Source organism: Mirounga leonina, unplaced genomic scaffold, assembly GCF_011800145.1.
Source record: "Mirounga leonina isolate KUSES-001 unplaced genomic scaffold, KU_Mleo_1.0 Mir_151, whole genome shotgun sequence".
NCBI lineage: Eukaryota > Metazoa > Chordata > Mammalia > Carnivora > Phocidae > Mirounga > Mirounga leonina.
In genome coordinates, this window is record NW_023270377.1 from 6,814,376 (window position 1) to 6,839,618 (window position 25,243).

Consider the following 25,243-nt stretch of genomic DNA (forward strand, 5'->3'; position numbering starts at 1 on the left):
TCTTAAAAAAAAAAAAAAAAAAAGAAAGAAAAGCCAGAATAATATAATTCTAACATGCAAAAACATCCAACATATAAGTGCAATGTACATGGAGTTCCACCTTAAGGGACCACTGTCATTTTCTTTCTTTTTTTTTTTTAAGATCTTATTTATTTGAGAGAGAGAGAGAAAGAGAGTGCACAGAGGGAGAGTGAGAGGGAGAAGCAGACTCCCAGCTGAGCAGAGAGCCTGACGTGGAGCTCGATCCCAGGACCCTGAGACCACAGCCAGAGCTGTAGGCAGACGCCCCCCCGAATGAGCCACCCAGGTGCCCCTCTCTGTCATTTTCGTAAGAGAAGGGTGAAACGAATTCAAGAACTTTTAAGTGGACTTCATTCAACTCCTCCCCCTCCCTTTATGAAAATTTATTCCTGAAGTATAACATTCTTGCCAAAAAGTATATAAATCACAAATGTACAATTCAAAGAGTATCCATAAAGCAAAAATATCCACATAACCAAGATTTTAAAAAAGAAAGTATCTGGGGCGCCTGGGTGGCTCAGTTAGTTAAGCTTCCAACTCCTGATTTCAGCTCAGGTCTTAATCTCAGGGTCGTGAGTTCAAGCCCTGCTCTGGGCTCCACAGTGGGCATGGAGACACTTAAAAAATAAAAAATGAACAGAAATAAAAAAGAAAGTATCAGGAGCGCTCAAAAATCTTCATGTCCCTCCAGTCAACCCTTTCCAAAGCAAGTACTATTTCTGACATTCATCTCTAAAGATTAGTTTTGCCTTCTTTAACTTTTTTATGCAAATGGAATATTCATTTATGTCTGGCTTCTTTCACTAAACATTATGGGAGATTCATCCACAATGTTACAGAGAACAGCAGCTTGTTCTTTTGCACAGCTGTACAGGATCTCATTGTACAGATGGACCACAATATATCAATCTGCTGCTGATTTAGGTTGTTTCTAGTTTTCTGCTATACGAATTGTGCTGCTATGAGCATTCCTGGATATGAAATTTAGTATATGTTTGTATTTCTGTTGGTCTATGCCTAGAAGTGAATTTGCCAGGAGTGAAATAAGGTATATTCAACTTTAGTAAGCACTATCAAATATTTTCCCAGAAAAACAGTATTAAGTTTACCATTTTTTACCTGTTTTACTCAAACCTCTAGCAAACATTAACATGAGTACTTCCTATACAAACACAATTAAAGATGAAGGATTAAAAATAAAGAGGAGACTTAGACATAGCATCCACCCCCCAGGTCCATAGCCCAGACACACACATGTAAACAAATGCATCCATTTATCTCATCTAATCATCATTTTAACCACAAAAATTAAGTTAAACATTATCATCTCTATTGTTCCTATGAGGAAAGGGATACCTGTAGGGGCAATTTCCCAAGGTCACATAGCTGAGTAGTGACCAAATCAGAAAGAGAACTAAGTGTTCAAACTCCTAATCCTGGGTTTACTCACAAATTTAACCCACTGGAAGAAGGAAAAAATTCTAGAAAAACTAATGGAGAAAGAGGAAGCTCTGGGATCAAAGTCTAACAAACTCTAAAAGGGCAACAGACATACTATGCATGGTACAGCTTATAGACAAAGACTACCAACATCTCTATAAGGGGAAGATGGAACTAAATGTATTAATCTTCCAACAGAAATTATGTCAAGGGGCGCCAGGGTAGCTCAGTCATTTAAGTGTCTGCCTTCAGCTCAGGTCATGATCTCGGGGTCCTGGGATTGAGCCCCACATCAGGATCCTGCTCAGTGGAGAGTCTGCTTCTCCCTCTCCCTCTGCCCTTTCCCCCTGCTTGTGCGTTCTCATACATACATACATACATACATACATACATACATACATAAATGGAATTATGTCAAGATATACACCCCTGGAAAAAATGTTAAGACCAATTTCTTCACTATAAAAATTTTATCCTAGAAATCATTTTGAGGGGGAAAAAAATGACTTCAAGCACCATCTAATAAAATATACATTTCCAATTATTACTAATATAACTAAAAATTACACCGCATGCAAGAATTGCTCTAAAACATCAAAATAAATCCTTTATCACCTAGGGGCGCCTGAGTGGCTCAGTCGTTAAGCGTCTGCCTTCAGCTCAGGTCATGATCCCAGGGTCCTGGGATTGAGCCCTGCATTGGGCCCCCTGCTCCACGAGAAGCCTGCTTCTCCCTCTCCCACTCCCTCTGCTTGTGTTCCTGCTCTCGCTATCTCTCTCTCTGTCAAATAAATAAATAAAATCTTAAAAAAAAATCCTTTATCACCTAAATGATTACAGTGTAGTTATAGTTGTATAGATTTGAGTGGGGAGTGAAAATGTCAAAGAGAATTAGATCTATACGATTTGTTTTAAAAAAAAACATATATTTGTGTATTACTGATATAGTTTAAAATAAAAGCTAAATATTAAAAGTCATTCCCAAGCAATTTAGAGGATGCTATCTAAAGTTCCTTTCATGTCTACAAACTCCAGAATTCCACAGTGGCCAGTGAGGGATACCCACAAGGCCCTTCTCAGCATTTCAAACCAAAGTCCTCCTCCTTCCATAATACCAGCAAATAAAGTTGAGTAACCAAATATTTTAGTTTACTTCTTCTTAAATTCTTAACAGAGTAACCTGTAAGCAAGACTGAAAGTAAATGTAATTGAATAATTTACAAATTTAATGCCTGACCCAAATATTCCTAACCTATAGTCCATAAATGAACTTGGGGGCTATGAATACTTGAACTAGAAGCACATATTATACTGGCATGTTTTCTTTTATCAGGGAAAAGGGTCTAAGGTTTACGTAAGAGTCTTAAAGGTATCTATGACCTCCAAAAGATAAAGAAACACAAATTTAAAATATATTTTCTTCTATTCAATATAGCAAACATGACCATTTTATAAACAAACTATACTCTCCATATAATACATGTTCTTATATCACCAGTAACTGGAAAAGTGTCTAAGGTGCTAAAATGCAAATGTACGACATAAACATTTTCCCAATGGCAGTAAATACTTGGTCATTTCTGACTTAATGTATTAAGTATGAATAGGATTCTTCTAAAAATTAAATTAAATTAAAATGTAATATTGGTTTTAGTCTGGTCTAATTGAGTAGACTTCCTAAGGAGAAAGAGCAGTAAAAGGGCACCTGTGTGCATGTTTGACTCACAGCCAAAAACGGTGTTTATGGAAAACTTCAGATGGAGCAAAAAGGCACTCAGCCAATAAAATCTACAGCTGTGAGACTTGGAACTTCCAAGTGCCCAAACTCCAAAAGCAAAAGTGGAATTATGGGACGGACTTTGAAGCTTGTTTATGTGCAAATTTTTCTAGTACGAAACTTTGTATTCCTCTATTCAGATATATAGTCTCTGATCAACACTAAAAATATTTTCTAACACCAGAGAAAATAATGAAAGGAAATCCCATCCAAGTGTTGGTATTTACTTTTTTTCCCTACAATCAATTGTAAATAAAACTAAGGATGGCTAGGAAGGAGAAGTTTAAATCTTATATCCAGAAATTTGTAACTTTTCTCCCATCCTAACTCCTAAAGGTTACAAACTGCTCCACTCGTTAACATTGGTCCTGAAAACGCAACAGTTCCTGGCTGGAAGAGACAGACTGAAGGGGCTGCAGCATATCAAAATCTCCTTGAAAAAATACCTCTTGTGGTTTGAATACAGCCCATACCCTACAACCCTCATGTTCAGTCATCGGATGGTATACACCCAGCCGCTGCCTCAAATCTCTGGGGAAGATGATCAGTAGATGGGCTTGAATGCAGAACTGGAAAGGGACTAGGCATCTTCTAAAGAAAGCAAAATATACATGTAAGAAAGAACACAGGAGACGGGGCTCAAGTTTTAAAGCTGGGAGATTATTCATGTACATAGGCAGGACACTACACTCCAACTACAGCATTTGTTATTCTCAAGTACAAGTTGGTACAGTTAGGGACTACATGCCAGATTACTTTAGCCAGAAAGAAAAATCAAACACCTTTAGGGACAGAAATTTGAATTTAATAAAGAATAATGTATCTGGTCTTGGCATGTTGCTCAATCATAATTTTTAATAAAAAATAAATCAGAGAACAGTTATCTAGCATTTATGTTCATTCACAGAAATATTTTAGAGCCATCTCCAACTGAAAGCAGTAACTCTGTTACACAGAAGGGCCCGTGTGTTCTAGGGTGAAGTTTATATACCATCTATACCAATATCAGTTTCATCTCAACTAAGCTGGTTGAGGTTTCAACCACAAATGAACTGAACTGCTCAGGCTATTAAAATGGGAATACTATGCTCCTGAGTGGACACTCCAAAGCCGGTCTACCATGTCCATACAATTAGCAACTAGGAATCACTGTCTATAGACCATAGCAAGACTTTCAAATTGTAGAAGTCGAGAAACCAGACCCTTCATCACTTGAGACATTTCTTTCTTGACAATCATTTTGCCAAATCATTTTTGCCTTAATATATTCTGAAAGAGTATATTACGGAAAGAGGCTTTTAAGTTTGGTAAAAATCCTTCGCCCTCTTGCTAATTATAATGTTGATGCAAGACACATGGCAAATACACTCCCATACCGTCTGAAAGGCAGTGTCACACTATATTTGCTCTGGCTTTTTCTCCCCCAATCCATCAACTGTCAATTGATATAAAGTATAATTCCCTACCAGTGTGTGTAGGGTGTAAGCATCACATCACAAGTCCCTACTTCATGCTTTTACCTTCTCTAGTTCTGAAGGTCAAAGTTTCCAATGCTGTGTCTGAACTTGTATTGAGATGTTTGGCATTAATAAAACAAAGAAAGAATTAATACTTTTTTTAATTTGGGGGAGGGGAAGGAATCTACAAAGGCGGATTTCACCTTCTAAGTAGCATTATATTGGTCTACATTAATAATTTTCCCAGCAGGCCTTCTTCCATGATTTTACTCTGAACAATCACAGCCTTTGTTTCTCAGATCCTCTTACATGTGACATTTGATCAAAGTTTTAAAATCAGCAGCTAACGGAGGTGGAAGAAAGTACTGCTCAGTAAAGGCATTACACAAAGCCATCCCACAGCTCATTTCAAGGTTGCTACAGGCTGGATCACAGACGTTTTCTAGCTGAACACTATTTAGATGTTAAGTTAAATTTTCTGTACCCTGAACGCTACATCTTACTGCACATTACCATATGCTTCTCAGGAAACCATCCCCTAGACATTACTAAAGCATGCCTTAAGAAAATTCTTCAGCTCCTTCACATAGATGTTTTTTTGAAAGGTAAGTGCAAGGTACCAAACAATTAAGTTTATTCTTATTTAAGATCTCTGCACATAGCCTTTAAAAAAAAAAAAGCCTGCCTCCTTGCCCCTCCCCACCAAAAATTCAGGTAACTAAATTACCTATATTACCAGTTCTAGAATTAGTGGTAGTCATCCTCGTGAGATGGAATATGAAAAGAAAACTAACAAAATCAATTAATTAATTCATGCCTAGAAGTCCTTATCCAAGGAAATCTTCCCCAAAGAAATGGAGGGGGAAAAAAAGAATAGTAAAGGCAGTATCTCACACTTCAACATGCTATATAAGGAAAGACGGCTGAAAGGAAATCTTGCAGGGAATTTTATCCCTTTGAACTTTCAAATAAACTCTTAAGTAAGATTATGCAAACTTACTAAAGACCGGTCCTGATTAGAGGGAAAAAATGCACCCCTTCTCCAAGTCAGTTCTGGAGGCTTTCTCCAGAATTGTTAAGGTTTGTGTTGGGTAAAGAAAGACCTCCTAACAAACCAGCATTCTTTTCCACATGATCAGAGCTAATTGGCCCCCCTGCAGACTAAGTGACCAATCACATCAGCTTCAGCTGAAACTAGCCCCCACGACATTATAAACAGAGGAATGTGAACTGTAAACCCAGTCCAAGAAGAGAACCTACAAGCTAGACTTGTAGATTAAAGTTACCTTATCAAAAAGACAGACTCTGCAAGTTTCCTCAAGACCTACCTGTGCACACACAGGCTGACCCAGCAAAAGAACTGGTGAGTACATGAAATAATATTCATTCTTATTTCTTTCCTTAAGGGGAACAGAGAAAGAAATTGAGTGGCAAATAGGGACAGAGCTAGACATCGCCAACAGATTTTTAAAACAAAGATATTACCTTTACGGTCATACATTAAGGTTCTTTATTCTTTTTCCTTAAATTCTGAAAATGGAGTAACAGCCCTACTGAAAGCATTACTAGAAATTTTCCTGTTTTATTAAATGCATACTAATTCCACATTATAATACAGAAATGAGTAGAAAGGCCCTAGAAAAAATTTAGTGGCTTTTTTTTTTTAACCCCCTTCCTTGGCTTTTTTAAATATATACAGATATCTTTCTTTTGGAAGGGATTAAAAAAAAAAAAAAAAAACCCAAAACCGGTCCTGATTAGAGGGAAAAAATGCACCCCTTCTCCAAGTCAGTTCTGGAGATCTTTAAATACCATACAAACAGAGCGTACAAAAACAAATGACCCCCCCCCAAAAAAAATTTTTAAGCCACGAAAAAGATGAATACCTAATTTTAAATGTCTTTTTAAGCATAGAATTATTACCGAAATTAGTAGATGCTTCTACAAATAAAATATAAAAGAATCTCTGAGCTTATATAAGAGAGTTAGAACTCATACTGTTTGCCCCAATTATAGAGGGTAAGAGAAATGATTCTAAGACTATATAATCAGTTTTTAACACCAGTTGTAAACAAATACATAGTAATATTGTGATCATTTAACATTTGTATTTATAGCCTATTAACTGTTAATATGAACTACACTACCACCTTACAACATAGCAATAGAAAAGACATAATTTTAAGTGCTACAAACCAAATGAGTAAAATGAATCCATAACTTTGACAGCCACTGAAGCAGCCAAACTATTATTTTTATAAAGTAGTGTTTTTTTCCACCAAAGTCTGTAAATGAGCAAATACTTTACAGCCCACACACAGAGATACAAACAAACCTTCCCAAGCTTCAATTCTATTTTCTGTTGGGATCAGTTAGTGAGAATCATATAAATACAAACCAAGACAAAATACATTCAACGGGTATTTGTACACCTGTAAAGATATGAAAATTACTTGGAGAGAAAATCTACATGTATCAGGCAACAATAATATTAATCTTTAAATACCATACAAACAGATGTAAAACCACATAAGAGAAAAAAGGAAAAAAAATCATCTAAAAAACCTCTGTCAGTTGAGGGAAATGGAAATAAATTTTAAAACTTGTAGAGTTTTAAGAGATCGTGTTATTTAATTCCCTTCTGTCTCTCTCTTTTTTTAATATAAGAAGCCTGGCCAAGGGGATTGGGTAGCTTGCCCCGCTGACAAAGCTATGTAACCAACAGAGCGGGAGCATGGTTGGCTAGATTCCCCACCTTGTCTTCATTATACTAAACCATACTCCTTACATGAATCCAAAGATGGACTCATTCAGGGTAATCCATTAAGTGGAGATCGAAATCTTATTCTCTCAACTACTCCACCTCCCAACACAATCTAAACAAGATTGAGTAATGGCTTATATATAAAAAGGAAATTGTGGGGCGCCTGGGTGGCTCAGTTGGTTAAGTGACTGCCTTCAGCTCAGGTCATGATCCTGGAGTCCCGGGATCGAGTCCCACATCGGGCTCCCTGCTCAGCAGGGAGTCTGCTTCTCCCTCTGACCCTCTTCCCTCTCATGCTCTCTGTCTCTCATTCTCTCTCTCTCAAATAAATAAATAAAATCTTTAAAAAAAAAAAAAGGAAATTGCTTCACTGTTTTGATATTAGCCTTGACATTCCTGTTCACAGGTTTTTCCATGCATTTAGTTAACTGCAAGAGAAAAAGAATGAAATTGTTGAAGCCTACAGTGACTGTTACAATGTAGGTAACAAGTAACAATCCTGAAAAAGCCCAAATAATAATACTTTTGTTAGCTATAATATATACAGAAAGCTATCTCCCTGGGTAATGAGTTTTAGAACGTTATGAAGTAGGTTGAAAATCAAGAATCATGGAGTTTTTCCCCCAAAAAAACTACCGTGAAACAATCAGCAATTAGTAGCATTCACCAGGACAGTGGTTCCCTAATTGCAATAAGCACGAGGGTACAAGGTAAATGATGGGCATTTTCACACAGGCAGGAAGCAACAAACAACAAAAGTGAAACTAATACAATGTTACATACCAATTTCACCTCAAAAAAAGAAAAAAGAAACCATAAAGGATAGTGCAGTGGTTCACAACCTTTCTGAAGGCAGCCTACTATCGTTCCTTATTACATCCTTCTTCCTCTTCAAGTGTCAAAATGCCTTTTCTTTTATAAAATTAGTATGATATATTCTAAAAATTATTTTCTCACCTGGCAAAATACAAATTTGGCAATGCTATGTAAGAAGTCGCCTCTCCACATTTTGTTTTAATTTGTACTGGTTTATAATATACAAAATTTGTACTGGTTTATAATATACAAAAGATTATGTAATAATTGTGGTTGTGCTGATCTTCAAATTTTATAAGATGTCTTCTTTAACTGAAAATATATTTCTTGCCTACAAATCATAGGTCTAAACCTAAACATTCCTAAAGACCAAATATTCTGTAATGACTCTTAAACAATTAACTAGTCAAATGGAATGTAGGATTGTTCACAAAGGCTAACCAGGATCAGAATGTCTATTTTTGAAGCAATACAGCACTGACTCTGGACTTGGTATGGGATTTATTAACACTTACTACCTTTGGGATCCTAGGAAACTCACTATGCCTCAGTTTCTTCATCTCTAAAATGGGAATTATGATGGTACTTACTACTGTGAAAGTTAAGGAACATCATGAATAATAATAATAAAGCAACCAAGATTGAAAAGTTCCTTTGCGCCAGGCATTGCCCACTGGCTTCAAATGAGTTAACACAAGTGTTTGGTATAATTCCTGCCACATAATAAACAATATATACTGGCTAATATTATTAATCATTACTGTCGTTAAGAATCATGTATGGGGTTAACAATGATTTAAGACAGATACTTGAGATAGTTACGGGGACCAGAAGAGTATCTACTATAAGTGCTAAAAATATGGCTGTCAAAGACTATCTTAGGAATATAATGCCAATCATCTTGGGAAAGACTTTTTCACCAAACTTTCTAAAGAGCTTCTTGTAGTAAGAAAATTAACCTGTAAAGTTAGCCAGATGTGGAGAATAATACAAATAATCTAAGGCCCCCATCTGCCTAGTGTATGTTTCTTTCATCTCTCTAATCCTTGGTGACATCTGAAAAACAGGATAATAATGTCTATCTTGCTGGGGGCCCCTGGGTAGCTCAGTCAGTTAAGTGACTCTTGATTTCAGCTCAGGTCATGATCTCAGGATCCTGAGATCCACCCCTGGTGTGCGGCTCTGTGACCAGCAGGGAGTGGGGGGATGGGGTCTGCTTGAGGATTCTTTCTCTCCATCTCCCCTTGCCCTTCCCCCCACCAAGTTCTCTTCCCCTCTCTCTCAAATAAATCTTAAAAAAAAAAAAGATCTTGCTGAGATACCAAAGAATTAGAGATAATGCAACACAGAAGGTACCTAGCACAGTGCCTATGAAAATTTTATTACTCCTGTTGTTTACTTTCAAAACGACAGAGATACGGTCTCCCAAAACACTTAAAGACTCTAGCAAAATGAGTCATTAAACAGCTGTGCTGAGGAAAAAAATATACTAAATGATAATGACCACTTGTTAGAATTATAAAGCATGAATGACCTAAGACTTTTTTTAAGTTTATAATATGAAACTAAACTGGTTATCCACTCTAAAAAATTTTAACCATTATCTCAGCGGACCCTGCTCCATCAGTAATTAAAATCTGAAGAAAATACAAGAGAATGTCTCTAATATCACCAATACATGTTAAATTAGCCTCAGGGAGGGCGCCTGGGTGGCTCAGTTGGTTAAGCGACTGCCTTCGGCTCAGGTCATGATCCTGGAGTCCCTGGATCGAGTCCCGCATCGGGCTCCCTGCTCAGCAAGGAGCTTGCTTCTCCCTCTGACCCTCCCCCCTCTCATGTGCTCTCTCTCATTCTCTCTGTCTCAAATAAATAAATAAAATCTTTAAAAAAAAAAAAAATTAGCCTCAGGGAGGAAGGGAAAGTATATACTCAGCTGGCCAATGTCCAATGACAGTATCACAGGAAGGCAGTCTCCACAGCCCCAAAGTGTCTACAATGGGAAGGACCCAGCAAACCCAAGCAACAACCTAGCTTCAAATGCCTCTAGTCACCTTCTTAAGTGCCACTGTCATTCAAAAGGTAGGAAGGGAATATGCAATACTCTCAAGAGCATCTACTTCTGAGGGAAGCAGCTAGGCAGAGTAAAATATAAACTCCTAGCACTGCACTGTGGCAAAAAGAAAGGGAAAGCAAAGCTGCACTTCCCATTCTGTTCCTGTGAGGCTCCACATAAAAGTCTTAAGACACTTTTGATATAAGCAAGAATCAACACATAGAAAGCATACCTTAGATTTCTTCTCACCACACAGAGAAAAGCATACCCACTGATTCATAGTTTAACTGTTTACAGATAAAAAACTATATTATCTTTTAAAAATTGCCATTTGGGGGGGTGCCTGGGTGGCTCAGTCAGTGAAAGGGCTGCCTTTGGCTCAGGTCATGATCCCATGGTCCTGGAATCAAGCCGCACATGGTTGATTCCCTGCTCAGCGGGGAGCCTGCTTCTCCCTCTCCCTCTGCCCCTCCCCACCACTCGTGTGCACGCACATGGACGTGCTCTCCCTCTTGCTCTCTCCAATGAATAAATAAAATCTTTAAAAAATTTTTAAAATTGCCATTTGCTGCCTTAATGGTTATTTTCGTTCATTAAACTTGAAGCTTTTTTATCTGGTTTACTTACTTTCAAAACTAGTATTATCGGGACAACTGGGTGGATCAGTCAGTTAAGCGTCTGCCTTCGGCTCAGGTCATGATCCTAGGGTCCTGGGATTGAACCCTGAATTGGACTCCCTGCTCAGCAGGGAGTCTGCTTCTCCCTCTCCCCCTGCTTGTGTTCCCTCTCTCACTGTGTCTCTCTCTGTCAAATAAATAAAATCTTAAAAAAAAAACAAACAGTATTATCTAGGAATCGCTACCTAGAATTTACTTTTTCCAGGAAAATAATTTTCTCCCCACCCCACAATCTAACCAGAATCTAGAATATTCAGAGGATGGCAATCCATGAGACAGGGAAGAAAGAATCCATGAAAATGGCCACAAAGTGACAAAAATAAAGCCTATTCATAAAACTTTCAATAGGTTAATTAAAAAGCATATATTAGAACTATGGATCTCTAAAAGCTTAACTCTGTCCTAGCGTGGAGTTTAGCTTCAAAACATTTGCAGACAGTTCAACACTACATTTCCTTTTTTTTAAAGATTTTTTATTTATTTATTTGACAGAGAGAGAGAACACAAGCAGGCGGAGTAGCAGGGAGAGGGAGAAGCAGGCTCCCCACTGAGCAAGGAGCCCGATGCGGGGCTCAATCCCAGGACCCTGGGATCATGACCCGAGCCAAAGGCAGTTGCTTAACCAACTGAGCCACCCAGGCGCCCCTAACACTACATTTCCAAATGATTTCTAGTTACTTACATGGAGGAACACATATATTTAACTTATTTCTTTAAATTATGAATTATCCATAATTACTAATTATGAAAAGTTGTTATTTACACGTTCAGTCAAATCAATACTTTATGCCTGGACTTGTGCAAGAAAGAGACAGGGGTGGCAAAGAGACATGAACCATAACCCCAAGAGACATGAACCATAACCCCAAACTTCAGGGACTTTGAAATATACTTGGAAATATTAAAATGCCAAAAAGTGTTTTAACAGTCATTCCAGGAAACAATAAGAGATATCCTAAGGCAAGCCATGATTTGGTAGCAAATGAATGGCTTAGTCAATAAATGCCCCCTTGCGTGAAGAGAAAAGAGAGCTGTCAGACCAGGAAAGCCTGCCCAGTAGCCAGGGAAGCATTCCAAAAAAAGGAGAAAGTGAATGAGGTCTCAGAATTTATTAATATGAACTGCAAAACAGTTAAGAGCTTATTAATTTATTCTTGGTTTCAGAAAATTACAGCCTGAGATGGATGGCAGTAATTGCAAAGTTATTGCTCCTCTCCTAACTCAGAGATACCGGAGGATGGTCACCAAGGACGGCCACAGCACACTTCAAATGGATGGTGCTCAAAGAGGTCTTGCATATCTGCGAGATGCTTGGGGAATCCTAATGGACATGCGCTGGCGCTGGATGATGTTGGTCTTTTCTGCTTCTTTTGTTGTCCACTGGCTTGTCTTTGCAGTGCTCTGGTATGTTCTAGCTGAGATGAATGGTGATCTGGAACTAGATCATGATGCCCCACCTGAAAACCACACTATCTGTGTGAAGTACATCACCAGTTTCACAGCTGCATTCTCCTTCTCCCTGGAGACACAACTCACAATTGGTTATGGTACCATGTTCCCCAGTGGTGACTGTCCAAGTGCAATCGCCTTACTTGCCATACAAATGCTCCTAGGCCTCATGCTAGAGGCTTTTATCACAGGTAATTGTTTTTGTTCTTAAAAAAATTGCAAGTGGTTTGGAGAGGGGATAACCAGTTATAAGCAACTGTGTTGTAGAATAATTTAATTTGCATTATTAGCAGGTTAATATCGAAGATTGAAAAAAAAAAGTCTATGGCCAAATGAGAGGTGAAATTTTAAGAAACCTGACTTACACTTAAATTCTACCTGTTGGAACTCCTTAAGAAAAAAGGGACCATTATGACACTAACTTGCAGTAACATCTTACACCAAAAAAATACTAACAAAAGGTCTAAAAGGCGTTTTTCAGAGAAGCTAAATACTTTGTCAAATAAGTGGATAAATACGTTAAATGCATATTTTGACAATCATTTTACCTAACAGAGGAATTTGATTTTTTTCCTCTTTACTGGGTTAGAATTTCCTCCTCTGAGTTTATCTGTTCAACATTTACTCATCATCAGTGAGCCTAGAGCACAACAGTCAGCATTGTATTTAGAGATCAAGTAAGTATACACATCCTTACTGGAAATGTGGCCACAAAGATTATGAAATTTTATTTATAAACCTGGTAACACATAAGACTTTCCTCTAAGTAAGCAGGGCTAGCGTCACTTTTGTAAGTGATATATATACAGTTTAAAAATAAAAAAACAAATCGTAAGGAAACCTGGCTTTAACACACTACGCAATAATAATCTGAAAAGGTAAGTAAAGGGCCAAATGCAGGGTGATCTGGAATGAAGTCCGGTGTGCTGCCGGCTCTATAATCTGTAACAAATCACTCAACTTCCCTGCAGGAGTTCTTAAACCGGGCCAGTCATCAGATAAAATTTAGGGGATCCACGAACTTAGGAAAAACTTGCATCTTTCTTCTCTAGCCCCTAACTGAAAATTGCCATTTCCTTACACTATAAACACAGACAACAAAAAACAGCAATACTGGTTTTTATTGGTATCAGCAATACTGGTAACTTTGATACAAACAGAAATCAGATATTTTCCTACCACACGACAGTACTTCAAAAGTACACTATTAAACCCGCCACTGTATTTTGTTTAATGCATTAAAAAAGCACATATGGTACTATAATTTTTTAAACGTTCAACTCAATTTCAGTATATTTGGATTCCTTCATTATGTATTTTATTTTTATGCATTTAAAGCATAATTCTGATAAGAGGTCCACAGATCTCTTCAGCCTGCCAACAAGATCTGTGGCACAAAAGTAGTTAAGAAATCCTGACCTACAGCTTAGGGGCACACAGAAGATGCACTTTGAAAGGTACACTGAAATCACCTTAGAGCCAGAGCCTTCTAAAATAAAAAGGGGAGGCGGGGCTATATAAGTTTCAAAGTTAAAAAACTGCTCAATGTATTACCCTCCCTACCCCAAATCATTCTACTCTGAATCTGATTTCTACTTCAATTTGAAATAATCTCACTACAAATGAATTTCATTTATTTTGTTACTTTTTTTTAAGTGGGGGCAGAAATGTAATCAATGACCATTCTTTGATTTTTGTTAAGAAATGAGACTACAAAGTTACCTTTCTATGTAACAAAATGAATTCTGCTTAACCCTTCTGAAATCATAGTTTTAAAATAACGATGTATGTACCTTCTGAAAAATTCTTCAGGCAAATGAGACTACCCAAATTAATGTGTTCATCAATTCTTGACTCACTTGGAAGGCATGGCATGAAGAAATGTGTAACTATTTGATACACCCTTCTCATTCAGAAAAGGTATTCATATTTCAAGTGTTCGTTCTAAAAAAAACTCAATGATTTCTAATTTAGGTGCCTTTGTGGCGAAGATTGCCCGGCCAAAAAATCGAGCTTTCTCAATTCGCTTTACAGACTTAGCAGTAGTAGCTCACATAGATGGCAAACCTAATCTAATTTTCCAAGTGGCCAACACTCGACCTAGCCCTCTCACCAGTGTCCGGGTCTCAGCTGTACTCTATCAGGAAAGGGAAAATGGTGAACTCAACCAGACCAGTGTGGACTTCCACCTTGATGGCATCAGTTCTGAGGAATGTCCGTTCTTTATCTTTCCGCTAACCTACTATCACTCCATTATACCATCAAGTCCTCTGGCTACTCTGCTCCGGCATGAAAGTCCTCCCCACTTCGAATTAGTTGTGTTCCTCTCAGCAATGCAGGAAGGCACTGGAGAAATATGCCAAAGGAGGACATCCTACCTACCCTCCGAGATCATGTTACATCACTGTTTTGCATCTCTGTTGACCCGGGGTTCCAAAGGTGAATATCAAATCAAGATGGAGAATTTTGACAAGACTGTTCCTGAACTTCCAACTCCTCTAGTCTCCAAGAGCCCAAACAGGACTGACCTGGACATCCGTATCAATGGACAAAGCATGGACAATTTTCAGATCTCGGAAACAGGACTGACAGAATAAGACGTCTCCATTACACCCTATTTTTTAATGTATTAAATATACCCAGCCAGTTATGCAGCTACTTTTCCTTCATATCTCATGTTTTCTCTTTTTTTAAATGCTGATTACATCTCTCTGATTACATCATGGTAATCAAGCCTATGCCCATAAAAATGGCTGAGCTAACAATCACATTCTGGAAATATAACATTCTACCTTACAAGTTTGTATCTGTGGTTAACTGCTGAAATCAATGCATCTCAACATGACAGATATTTATTACAGAAATGTTGGTGGATTTATAATAAGGTGGTATGATACCACTAATGAAGGTAAAACAGGACAATTAAGTTTAACACAGCCAAACTCTAAAATCAATCACAAATCTCTCATTTCATCTGCAAGTTGAAGTGACAATCTAGTCTTAAACCTAGCTCCCTGGGTAGAATGATGATTTCACAATATTTAATGAACATCCTTTTAAAACTGTTATTTTTTCAAGACAACAAAGATCATTCCTCTGGTTCTTCATACTACAAAACTGGAGTATTACCCCCTTAATTTTTAACATCTAAGAACAAAAATTCACACACACACAAAAACAGCAAAGTATAGATTTATACACAGCTCTAAAAGCATCTGAGCATGATATCCAAACACATGCACATGTTCATGTATTTGATCAGATCAAGTAAGAGATCCAGCCTGAATTAAACCTACGAGGTGGTATTTTTGTAAGGAGATGCAAAATTCTATCTACTAAAAGCTACCTTGTATAATAATCAAATAGTGATTTAAAAATTATAATCAACGACTCATCTGAATGGCTTCTGACCTAAGTTAAAACATTCTCTTCTTACCTATTCAATGATATAAAAAAAATGACACCCTAAGTAACTCATAAATGCAAATATATTTAAGTTTTTGTAGATATAAAGGTTTAGTTACATATCATTCAAATAGGAAAAACATCTCCAATAGATAAAGCAAAAAAATTAGGCAACAAAGTATTTTCAAACCCAAATTCCTGTTTCCAACTTCAAATAGTTTTTTCTATAAACACAAAATGAGTGTTTACTCACCAGTAGGAGGTTGGACTAGATAAACTCTATTATTTCTTACCAAGTCTAATACTCCATGAAAATTATGCTCTCTCTGCTTCAATTTTTATTCTACATATACTTAGATGAACCCTTACCCTCACCTCCAGTTTAACTTAAAACCATTCTCTGCATACTTTTCATTTTGATTTTTAAAAAAACTGTCCTCAAAGTAAACAAAAACCAAAAAAGACACCCTATCAGAATTCAAGTAGATTCGTGGCTGCTCTTCTTTTCTGAAATTCCCCTTATTCAGGTTTAATAAGAAAAGTGAAAGATTAACCCTCCCCACTGGTAATGATCCAGCCAGGAATCATCCCATGAAATAAACACGAGCCTAGTATAGTCAATCAGGCGTGAAGAGTAGGACAGAGCAGTAAGTCACATTTTTCTACTCTTTGACCAAAAGGAAAAGCAAATAAAGAACTCTGGAGTGGTCTAAGAGCGATACAGCAAAAAAATATCAAGGACACAGAAACTTAATTATTTTAAACTTTTGCTATTTGGAAACTTTAGGCATTCTTAAATGCTAGTCAGACCAACAGACTTTTTTTCCAACCCAGGACTGTCGTAATACCTACAGACAGCAAGAGTTCTTATTTCCATAATAAAGTAACCAGATTCACCTAACTTGTGAAAATAAAGTAGTATCAAAAATTTACATGGTATGTTTTTTCCTAAGAGCTCTACATCATTTACACAGATCACAATTCCACCAGTTAAGTGAAGCTGCTCAAAGTAACACAAGGAAGTGAGCAAGACCTGGGATGAATCTCCCTGCAGACACAGCATGTTCTCCATTCAAGTCACAGAACTCTCAAAGTACACTATGTATATATAAGCTCTGCATCTGAAAATTAGATGTGACTTCCAGAACTATACACACCCCAAAACAACTCTGTTGGTAAACTAATGCTACTTAATAAATGTTTCACAAGTAGACAACTAAGAAATGCAATCAAAAACTTCTGTCTAGGTGGTTGAAAGCTTCTGAAAGCACTGTTGATGATTCTTCCACTTACTTCAGAGAATCACAGTTTCTACATTAAGGATTAAGTTTTCTGCCAAGATATCATTATCCTTTCAGGAGAAGGAAGTGCAAATTGAAAGAGGGGGAAAGTCCTGGGAGGTGGGAACAGCGGCTCTAATTCCTGGCTGCATAGCTCACTAACCTGGGGTACCTGGGAGCCCAGTGATGCTATCTTGGATACATGACTAGGAAGACCACATTGGAATTAACTTTAGAAGTGCTTTAGAAAACCAATACAGACAGCATAACAATCCCAACAAACTAGACAAGTAGTTACTAAAAATCATAAGGTCTAGTTTTATATATGCGTAAGCCCACAATACCTACTCCTGGCAGCAGCCTTATAAGCAAAAGCTGCTATGTCTACTTTAAAGTATTTCACACCAAAATACACTAATTGGTATCACATTGGGCTGAACCTTTGGTATCAACTGGATCAATTTTTATTTAATGATCTTCCAATTTCATCCTCACAGAATCATACTACAAGATCATCACTGGACCTGATCTCCCCCTCTCCAGCAACCAATTCCTACTGAATAGCAATTATAATTCCAATGTTACAGGCCTTTTCCACCTCCACACTCTCCCTTATTGTGTTCACAGGAAATATGCAGGATCCCTGCCCAGATGTCTGTAAACACACCCATTTCTCTCCATATAAGATGCAAATATATAATATGAACCAACTCTAATTTTAAAACCAACAAGTCATTCTGGGACCTTTAATACTCAAATTATTTGGTATCATAGAACATCTCACAACTGACCAATATATCACTCTGTCCCAACAAATTTCTTTAGTACTGTCATTCTTGAAGAGTACAAGATACAATTATGAGATTTCTTTAATCTATAATATTTTCAACGGAAGTGGATTACTTATAAAAAGAAAGGCTCAGAATTATAAGCACAGTTAATACAACCTGAAGTAAGCATCCTGTCAAAAAACATTCAGTAAAATCCACTATGATTTGTATATATGTGAAACTTGCCCTGATATTTTAGTAAGAAAAACTCTTTATATTCCTTACCACTTCACATAAACTTAGCTTTATGGAACTCATCTTTTCGAAGATGTACGTATAAGGGCAAAGAAAAAAACCTGTTTTTTAATAGAGTGGGGAAATCACCCAGACTGAATTAATATAGTTAAAATAATGATGAAAAAGGAACTTCACACTCTATCCAACCACCAAAGTATGACTATGTGTCGAACAGTTCAAATCAAGCTACTGTCTTTACAGGGAAAACACTGCTTTCCCAGGTAACCCAAGTCATTTTCAGACAACTCTACCAGATCTTTTTAAGATTGTGTCAAGTTTCTGCTTCCTTAAGCCTGCCCTTTAGATTCACACAGATCAAGTTTAATTCCTCTTTTATGATTGTTAAGCAAATATTTGCAGAGAGTAACCCTAAAAACCCTCCTCCACACCCTGTCCTGCCCACAGTCTTGTCTGCTGTGTAAACAGCCCCATTTCCTTCATGCATCCCCCATCACAGGGGGTCAAATGCCCCAAACATCCTACTCCAACATATGGATCCCTTCCAGGTGTGGCCCCAGTACTGCACGCAATACTTAAGCTGTCCTGTGTCAACATAAAAAGACAGCGGGTGTCCCTAGCGCTTGCCTCATGAGGACACTTCAGTTCTAGTAAATGCTGCGCTCGGCACCATCCTGCTGCTGGTTTAACATTGAGCCCACAGTTAGCTGAGAAGGCTGTGCTTTTCCCCAGCAGGATGCTATGACACCATTACTACATATCTTCAATTCTAGAGTTTATGAGAGACTTCCTTGGCATTTTCTGCTGTTAAACCTCCATTTGATTAGATCTGATCTCTTATTCCATCTTAATTCTGATCTCAAGTCCCAGTTGTTCCACTCTACAGCTATCCCTCTAAATACTGAACGATTTGAAAATCTGATCACACACCAACACTGTCATCTAAAGAAAAGGAGTATTTATACAGCACCTCGCACAAGGCCTATCACAGGAGTAGGAATTCAATAACTGTTGAACAAATAAAGGAGTCCATATACTCTTATTTAATCCTAAAAATTCTGTAGGGCATTCTTACCTCCATTTATTATAAGACTACTGAATATCTGAGAACTTAGATTACTGGTTATCTTCTGACTTGAAAACCTATACTCTTTAAAACTACCCCTCATTATCTCTCCATATTCACTGGAAAAAGTACTGAATCAGACAAGGATGGGAGAAGTCCTACAAAATATCCCAAGATAGTATTTATCCAATAGTCTATAATATAAGTAAAGCCACGCAACTAACAATAAGTTATCTACCCAGTCTTCCAAATTTCTTTGTGCTACACTCATTTAACTTTTCATTATTATAAATACAACTGATCATTCCCAATGCCATGTTAATAAATGAGAAATTTAAATTACTGATATGCTAAAATGAATTTGATATGAAAACAGTGATGCAAAGTTGACTGTTTTAACTACTAGTGTTAAAAAGAAATCTGCAGGGGCACCTGGGTGGCTCAGTCATTGGGCGTCTGCCTTCAGCTCAGGTCATGGTCCCAGGGTCCTGGGATCGAGCCCCGCATCAGACTCCCTGCTCAGCGGGAAACCTGCTTCTCCCTCTCCCACTCCCCCTTGCTTGTGTTCCCTCTCTCGCTGTGTCTCTCTCTGTCAAATAAATAAATCTTTAAAAAAAAAAAAAAAGACAGAAATCTGCAAATCAGGGCACCTGGGTGGCTCAGTTGGTTAAGTGACTGCCTTTGGCTCAGGTCATGATCCTGGAGTCCCTGAATCGAGTCCCACATCGGGCTCCCTGCTCGGCAGGGAGTCTGCTTCTCCCTCTGACCCTCCCCCCTCTCATGTGCTTTTTCTCTCTCTCTCAAATAAATAAAATCTTAAAAAAAAAAAAAAAAAAGAATCAGCAAATCAGTCTGTGAGTGATATTTACATACTTAACATATTTTTGAGAAATGTTTACTCTTGTCAGATGTAATCATGCTCTAGAGAACTTTTCTGGTACTTCTGGGAATTTGGAACTTGCATGGTGATTTTAATAACTCCAACATTATTGTGAATCAGCATTTCTTTTTCCTCTCATGCATTAATACCTACTGGCAGTTTGGAAGGTAGTACCTTTAATCAGTCAGAAAGCCCATCTTAACATTTAGATTCTTTAATATAAACTGATTAATTCACCACAAACACTGAAATCTTGTTCTCTTACTACATAACTTTTAAGTCAGTAACTACCTTAACTATGATTTATTTTGACTGCTCTCATCTCGAAACAAGGAAAAAACAAAACAAAAAACAAAGATCATACATCAAAAAAAACAGATGAATAAAGAACTAAAGTAACTGGGATGCCTAGGTGGCTAGTCGGTTGAGCCTCCGCCTTCGGCTCAGGTCATGATCCCAGGGTCTTGGAATTTGAGTCCCACATTGGGCTCCTTGCTCAGCAGGGAACCTGCTTCTCCCTCTGCCTGCCGCTCCCCCTACTTGTGCTCACTCTCTCTCTCTCTTTCTCTCGCTCTCTGACAAATAAATAAAATCTTAAAAAGAAAAAAAACTAAAGTAAGAACATTCAATGCTCTCTGATATGAAAACAAGCATTAGCATTTTCCCTATTTCTTCTTCCCTTGTGAGATGTATCTACATTGGGAAAAGGGAGTTAACAGACTGAAATTTCAGTTCACAAGATAGCCTTAAATAAAGAATATATGCCTTGCAAAGAACACACAAACCTAAAAAGTTAAACAAAGGAAATCCTAATGGTTATGTTCATCACCCCTGGTTTTATACAAAAGAGCCCTCAAATAACCATGGAATTATAAATGCAAGCAATGTTACGACCCCATCTACTGGAGAAGGTGCAGGTAACTGAGTCAACTTTTAATAAATGTATCCTTGAGCCTTGTTACGAACTATTATCATGGAAATCCAGATAAAAATACTTCAAAACAGTAAGCAAGCCTTACCTACATCTTTTCGTCCTGGTTTTTCAAAACGTCTGTCACCTCTAGAAAAGATAAAATAAGTTTTCAAACAAGACTTGAGAGTAACGGACTTCCCATCCGTGACACCCATTGCCCTTTGTCTAACAGCACTGCTTTTTCAAATTATAAAACAAATGCATGATTATTGCCTAACATTTGGAAAATACAGAAAAGCACAAAGATGAAAACAGAAATATCCACTATCTCACTTACCAAAAGCTAGCTTCTATTGACCCAGAATTGTTCTTTTTGCTTTATAAGTTATAGATTCTTTAATTAGATACATGATTTATTTTAGATACACACTATACGTAGTTTTATATACTGCTTTTAAAATGCATTTTCCCACATCATTAAATATTTTCAAAATCATCCTAACTCTAATGGTTATATAATATTCTATTGTGTGGATATACCATTCTATAAGAAACCACACTGATATTAAGCTGTTTGGCTTGTTTCTAAGTATATTATAAACATCATTACAGTGGCCATCTCCGTACAACACAACTTTGTGCAACTGACCTCCCTCATCAACAGACATCACATAAAGTCACAAAGAACAGAGAAGATGCTCTAAGAGCAACAAACAATAAAATGTCAATTGTCAATGCCTCCCACTGAATGCTAATCAAATAGCAAATCTGATTAACTATGAAATATCCATGCTGGCACTAACATTTGAAACTATCTATCTAGAATGCTTCTTCCTTTAAATAAGGATCATTTAAAAATTTCTTAAAGTTTGATACTCAATTAGCAGCATTTTTTTAAATGAAATTGTGTAACTATGCGCAGAAGCATCTCCTCTGTAAAAAGCAGAAAAACATGTTTTTTACACCAAGAAACCTTTAAAACAAGATCTGGATCTTTTAGTTACCTTTCCTCCCAGCTCTGTGACCTATGCATTTCCCTGCCACCTCCTCGACCAAACACACCCTCTACTTCATCAAAGCTTCTTTGGTAGAAACCACATTCACCTCTGCCTCTGCCTGAAAATAAGAAAACAGAAAAAATGATACTCAGATGTCAACTTTGGCACATATTCAACACCAAAGATTAATCTTTGAAGGTCTGTCGCTACACAAAGAGAAGGTCTACATTTAAACATTTAGCAAGGCCTGATGGATCTTTACCTGAGAAACCAATAATGGCACTGAAGAGGCTAGACCACAGGAGGTTGAAAGAAACAAGTTAGAAACAGATATAAGAGTCCCAGTCCCAATCCTGAACAAAAAACAGTATCAACATTCAGTTCTTTAAAAGTTCAACAGTGAAATTCTAAGATCAATAAACTATTACTACAAATTGGACCTTTTATTGGATTATTTTCAACAAAAATGAGAGATTTGGAGAGCTTGGGAAGAGAGCACATAAAGTGTAAAAGCCAAGCATAAATGTTAAAATAATTTATCTAACTCCAAAGAAAAGATAATTTAATAGGGTCTATTAACTTTGTGAACTAACTCCTTAAAGGATATTCCACAGCAACAAAGGCACTCTTTCCACTCTGCCCAAGTCTTCAAATAAGAAAAGTATCAGGACTGAATATGAACCAGAGGGCTGGTGAGAATGTGCCAAATGCAGGGATTGAGAGGCTCTAGGTGTTCAAGTATAAACTGGCCTTTACTAAAGACAATCTGGTTAGATCTATCAAAATTTGACCCAACGATTCTAACTACAATTTATCCTAACAGAAATACATGAATATGCAAATATATTTATATGAATGAGTTCGTTGCAATCCAAAACACCAGAAACGACCTAATCAACCAATCAATAAATTAATTGATTCTGATAAAACAATTTGGGAGAACACTATGAAGCCACAGAAGATAAAACACTGACATTAAAAGAAATCTACATTGTCCTATTGAATGACAAAAGCATGCTAAATAACAATACTTATAAAAATAACTCCACCTGTATAAATGACAGAACTGCACAGAGTCAGGAAATCCAACTGCTGGTCTGGGGGCAGAAAGCAATATGAACTTTTAGCTTTATGCTTTCTGTGCAATGTGAGGTTTTCTCGACTAACAGGCACCATTTGTACTCAACACACAGGTCAGAAAACTTCCTGGGAAAGGGTGGGGGGGTCCAGGGCTGTACTTCGATGAAATCTTGGCCATCATCTGTAGCTCAACTTCTTTAACAGTGTAAAACCACCCAAAGAAAAATGATGCTGAATCTCGAACAAAAGCATGAATGCATTCTAAAGCTAAAAACAACAGAGTTCAATAATTGTGGCAAATATCCAGTAGGATTTTTACTTCTTGCTTAAAATTTATCAAAACGTGACTCAGAATATAGTTGTACTTTATACAACCTTATATGAAATGCACACAATTATATGTGGGTAATTTTGGAAACAATGGGCACCCTTTTAACTAATCCAGATAATCCATTTCTTCATCTATAAAATGGAAGTGAGGACTAGGCTTGACTATAATAATCTTAAAGTTACCTTCCAGTTTTGTCAATCTAACTTTATATCAACTTAAAGTTGAGAGGCTCTAGGTGTTCAAGTATAAACTGGCCTTTACTGAAGACAATGTGGTTACATCTATCAAAATTTGACTCAACGATTCTAACTATAATTTATCCTAACAGAAATACATGAATATGAAAATACATTTATATGAAGGAGTTCGTTGCAATCTAAAACGCCAGAAACGTTTTCTGGTTTCAGTACCTCTCTCCTTAGGAAATGTATACATTTCATCTAAAATCCTAAACCAGCGTAACGCAAACACAACAGTGTGGTGATCTCCCACAATGATGATTTTTAGGGTGAAAGTCCCCTCTTCTAAAGAGAACAATTTTCTCAGGTAAACCATTAAGTACATGACACCTTGAAAACGAGTTTTATTTTTGAAATTTGAGTATGAAAAATAGCCTTCAGGTTGCCAGAAAAACAAGCAAACCACAGACAAAATATTTTCTGCCAGTTTTATCTAGCATCAGTACTGGTCCTCCTTATCAGACTAAAGCTTTACGAATGGGCACATAAAAAGAATCAGATTCTAGAGCTCTCCAGTTTGTAAAACATAAGGAACAATCTTCAAAGTATAAGGACCATAATCATCTATAAATATAGTTCTCATATAAGAAAAAGCAACTATACATAACATGAAGAATCTTTCAGACAGCTAAGTATTTAAAGAACTGCCCTATTGCCTGAGATTTCACCAGATTACTCTGGGAGAATAAAATGTACTTCCTTTAAAAAATACACACACACACACACACACACACACTTCATTTTAATGATGAGGAGGACAAGTGGCTAACAACTGTGTAGATCTGTTGTATTATTAAACATCTTAACCAGATAAAATAGAAAGATGACAACTCTGTTGGGGAGTTGTCAACAAGGGAACCGCTGTTTCCCCACCCATTTGTTTAAATTTTACTAGTTCATGATATTTAGAAGTCTAGAAGTCAATTTTCACATCAAACGTTCCTCAAGTTAAAACAAACAGCCAAAGTAATCATCTAATGTTAGCCCTGCCCATGCAAAACAAAGCAATAATCATTACTTAACCAACAAGTTAAAATTAAGTGCTAAGTGGAAAACACAAAACCAGATTAATGGTATTATGAAATCATTAGAAAAGAAATCAGAGTTCGGACAGTGGTGTTAGAAATGTTTTTCCCAAAGTCAGTTCATTCATTTGGCTACTTTCATGCCATTTGTTCACATCAATGTTAATTAAGTCACCACTTTTCTCACGGTATCTATCTTTTGCACATGCCCTGTTTAAATTCTGAATGTAGGATAGTATGTGATAGCTCTCTACTTCAAAGAAATCCCAAAGCGGGGAGAAATTTATCAATCTTTGTTTCTAGATACAGAATTTTTTTAGAGACTGTTTGGAGAGACTGGTGAGTATTTGCAGCACATGAAGCTGGCGATGACTTGAGGCTCACGAAACAGCTGGCTCGGGGGGCCTGGGTGGCTCAGTGGGAAGAGCATGTGACTCTTGACCTCAGGGTCATGAGTTCAAGCCCCACATTGGGCATAATGTTTACTTTTAAAAAAACGTGAAAGTGGGGTGCCTGGGTGGCTCAGTCATCGGGCATCTGCCTTCGG

General features: G+C 37.3%; 2 protein-coding genes across 9 annotated transcripts in view; one reads left to right on the forward strand and one right to left on the reverse strand.

Annotated features, from left to right (window-relative positions):
• The window catches only part of GIGYF2 (GRB10 interacting GYF protein 2), a 149,978-nt gene that overhangs the window by 66,953 nt on the left and 57,782 nt on the right, over positions 1-25,243 (reverse strand). For 5 of the 7 annotated variants that reach the window (XM_035006841.1, XM_035006840.1, XM_035006839.1 and 2 more), the window contains exons 7-8: positions 22,028-22,139; positions 21,130-21,170 (exon numbers count right to left, since the gene is read on the reverse strand). The exons of 1 other annotated variant lie outside the window; for it this stretch is intronic. In XM_035006841.1, coding sequence (XP_034862732.1) covers positions 21,130-21,170; positions 22,028-22,139 — 153 coding nt within the window. Of the gene's footprint in view, positions 1-3,684; positions 3,830-6,023; positions 6,353-21,129; positions 21,171-22,027; positions 22,140-25,243 lie in introns of those variants that run through there. One more of the 7 variants, XM_035006846.1, reaches the window with a different exon arrangement.
• On the forward strand, positions 12,186-15,211 carry KCNJ13 (potassium inwardly rectifying channel subfamily J member 13). 2 transcript variants are annotated; one of them, XM_035006848.1, is made up of 2 exons: positions 12,186-12,645; positions 14,429-15,211. In XM_035006848.1, the coding sequence occupies exons 1-2, from the start codon at positions 12,186-12,188 to the stop codon at positions 15,049-15,051; spliced, it is 1,083 nt and encodes a 360-aa protein (XP_034862739.1). In that variant the 3' UTR covers positions 15,052-15,211. The 2 variants fall into 2 exon arrangements, with proteins under 2 accessions (XP_034862739.1, XP_034862740.1); XM_035006849.1 differs by having other exon boundaries at positions 12,186-12,409.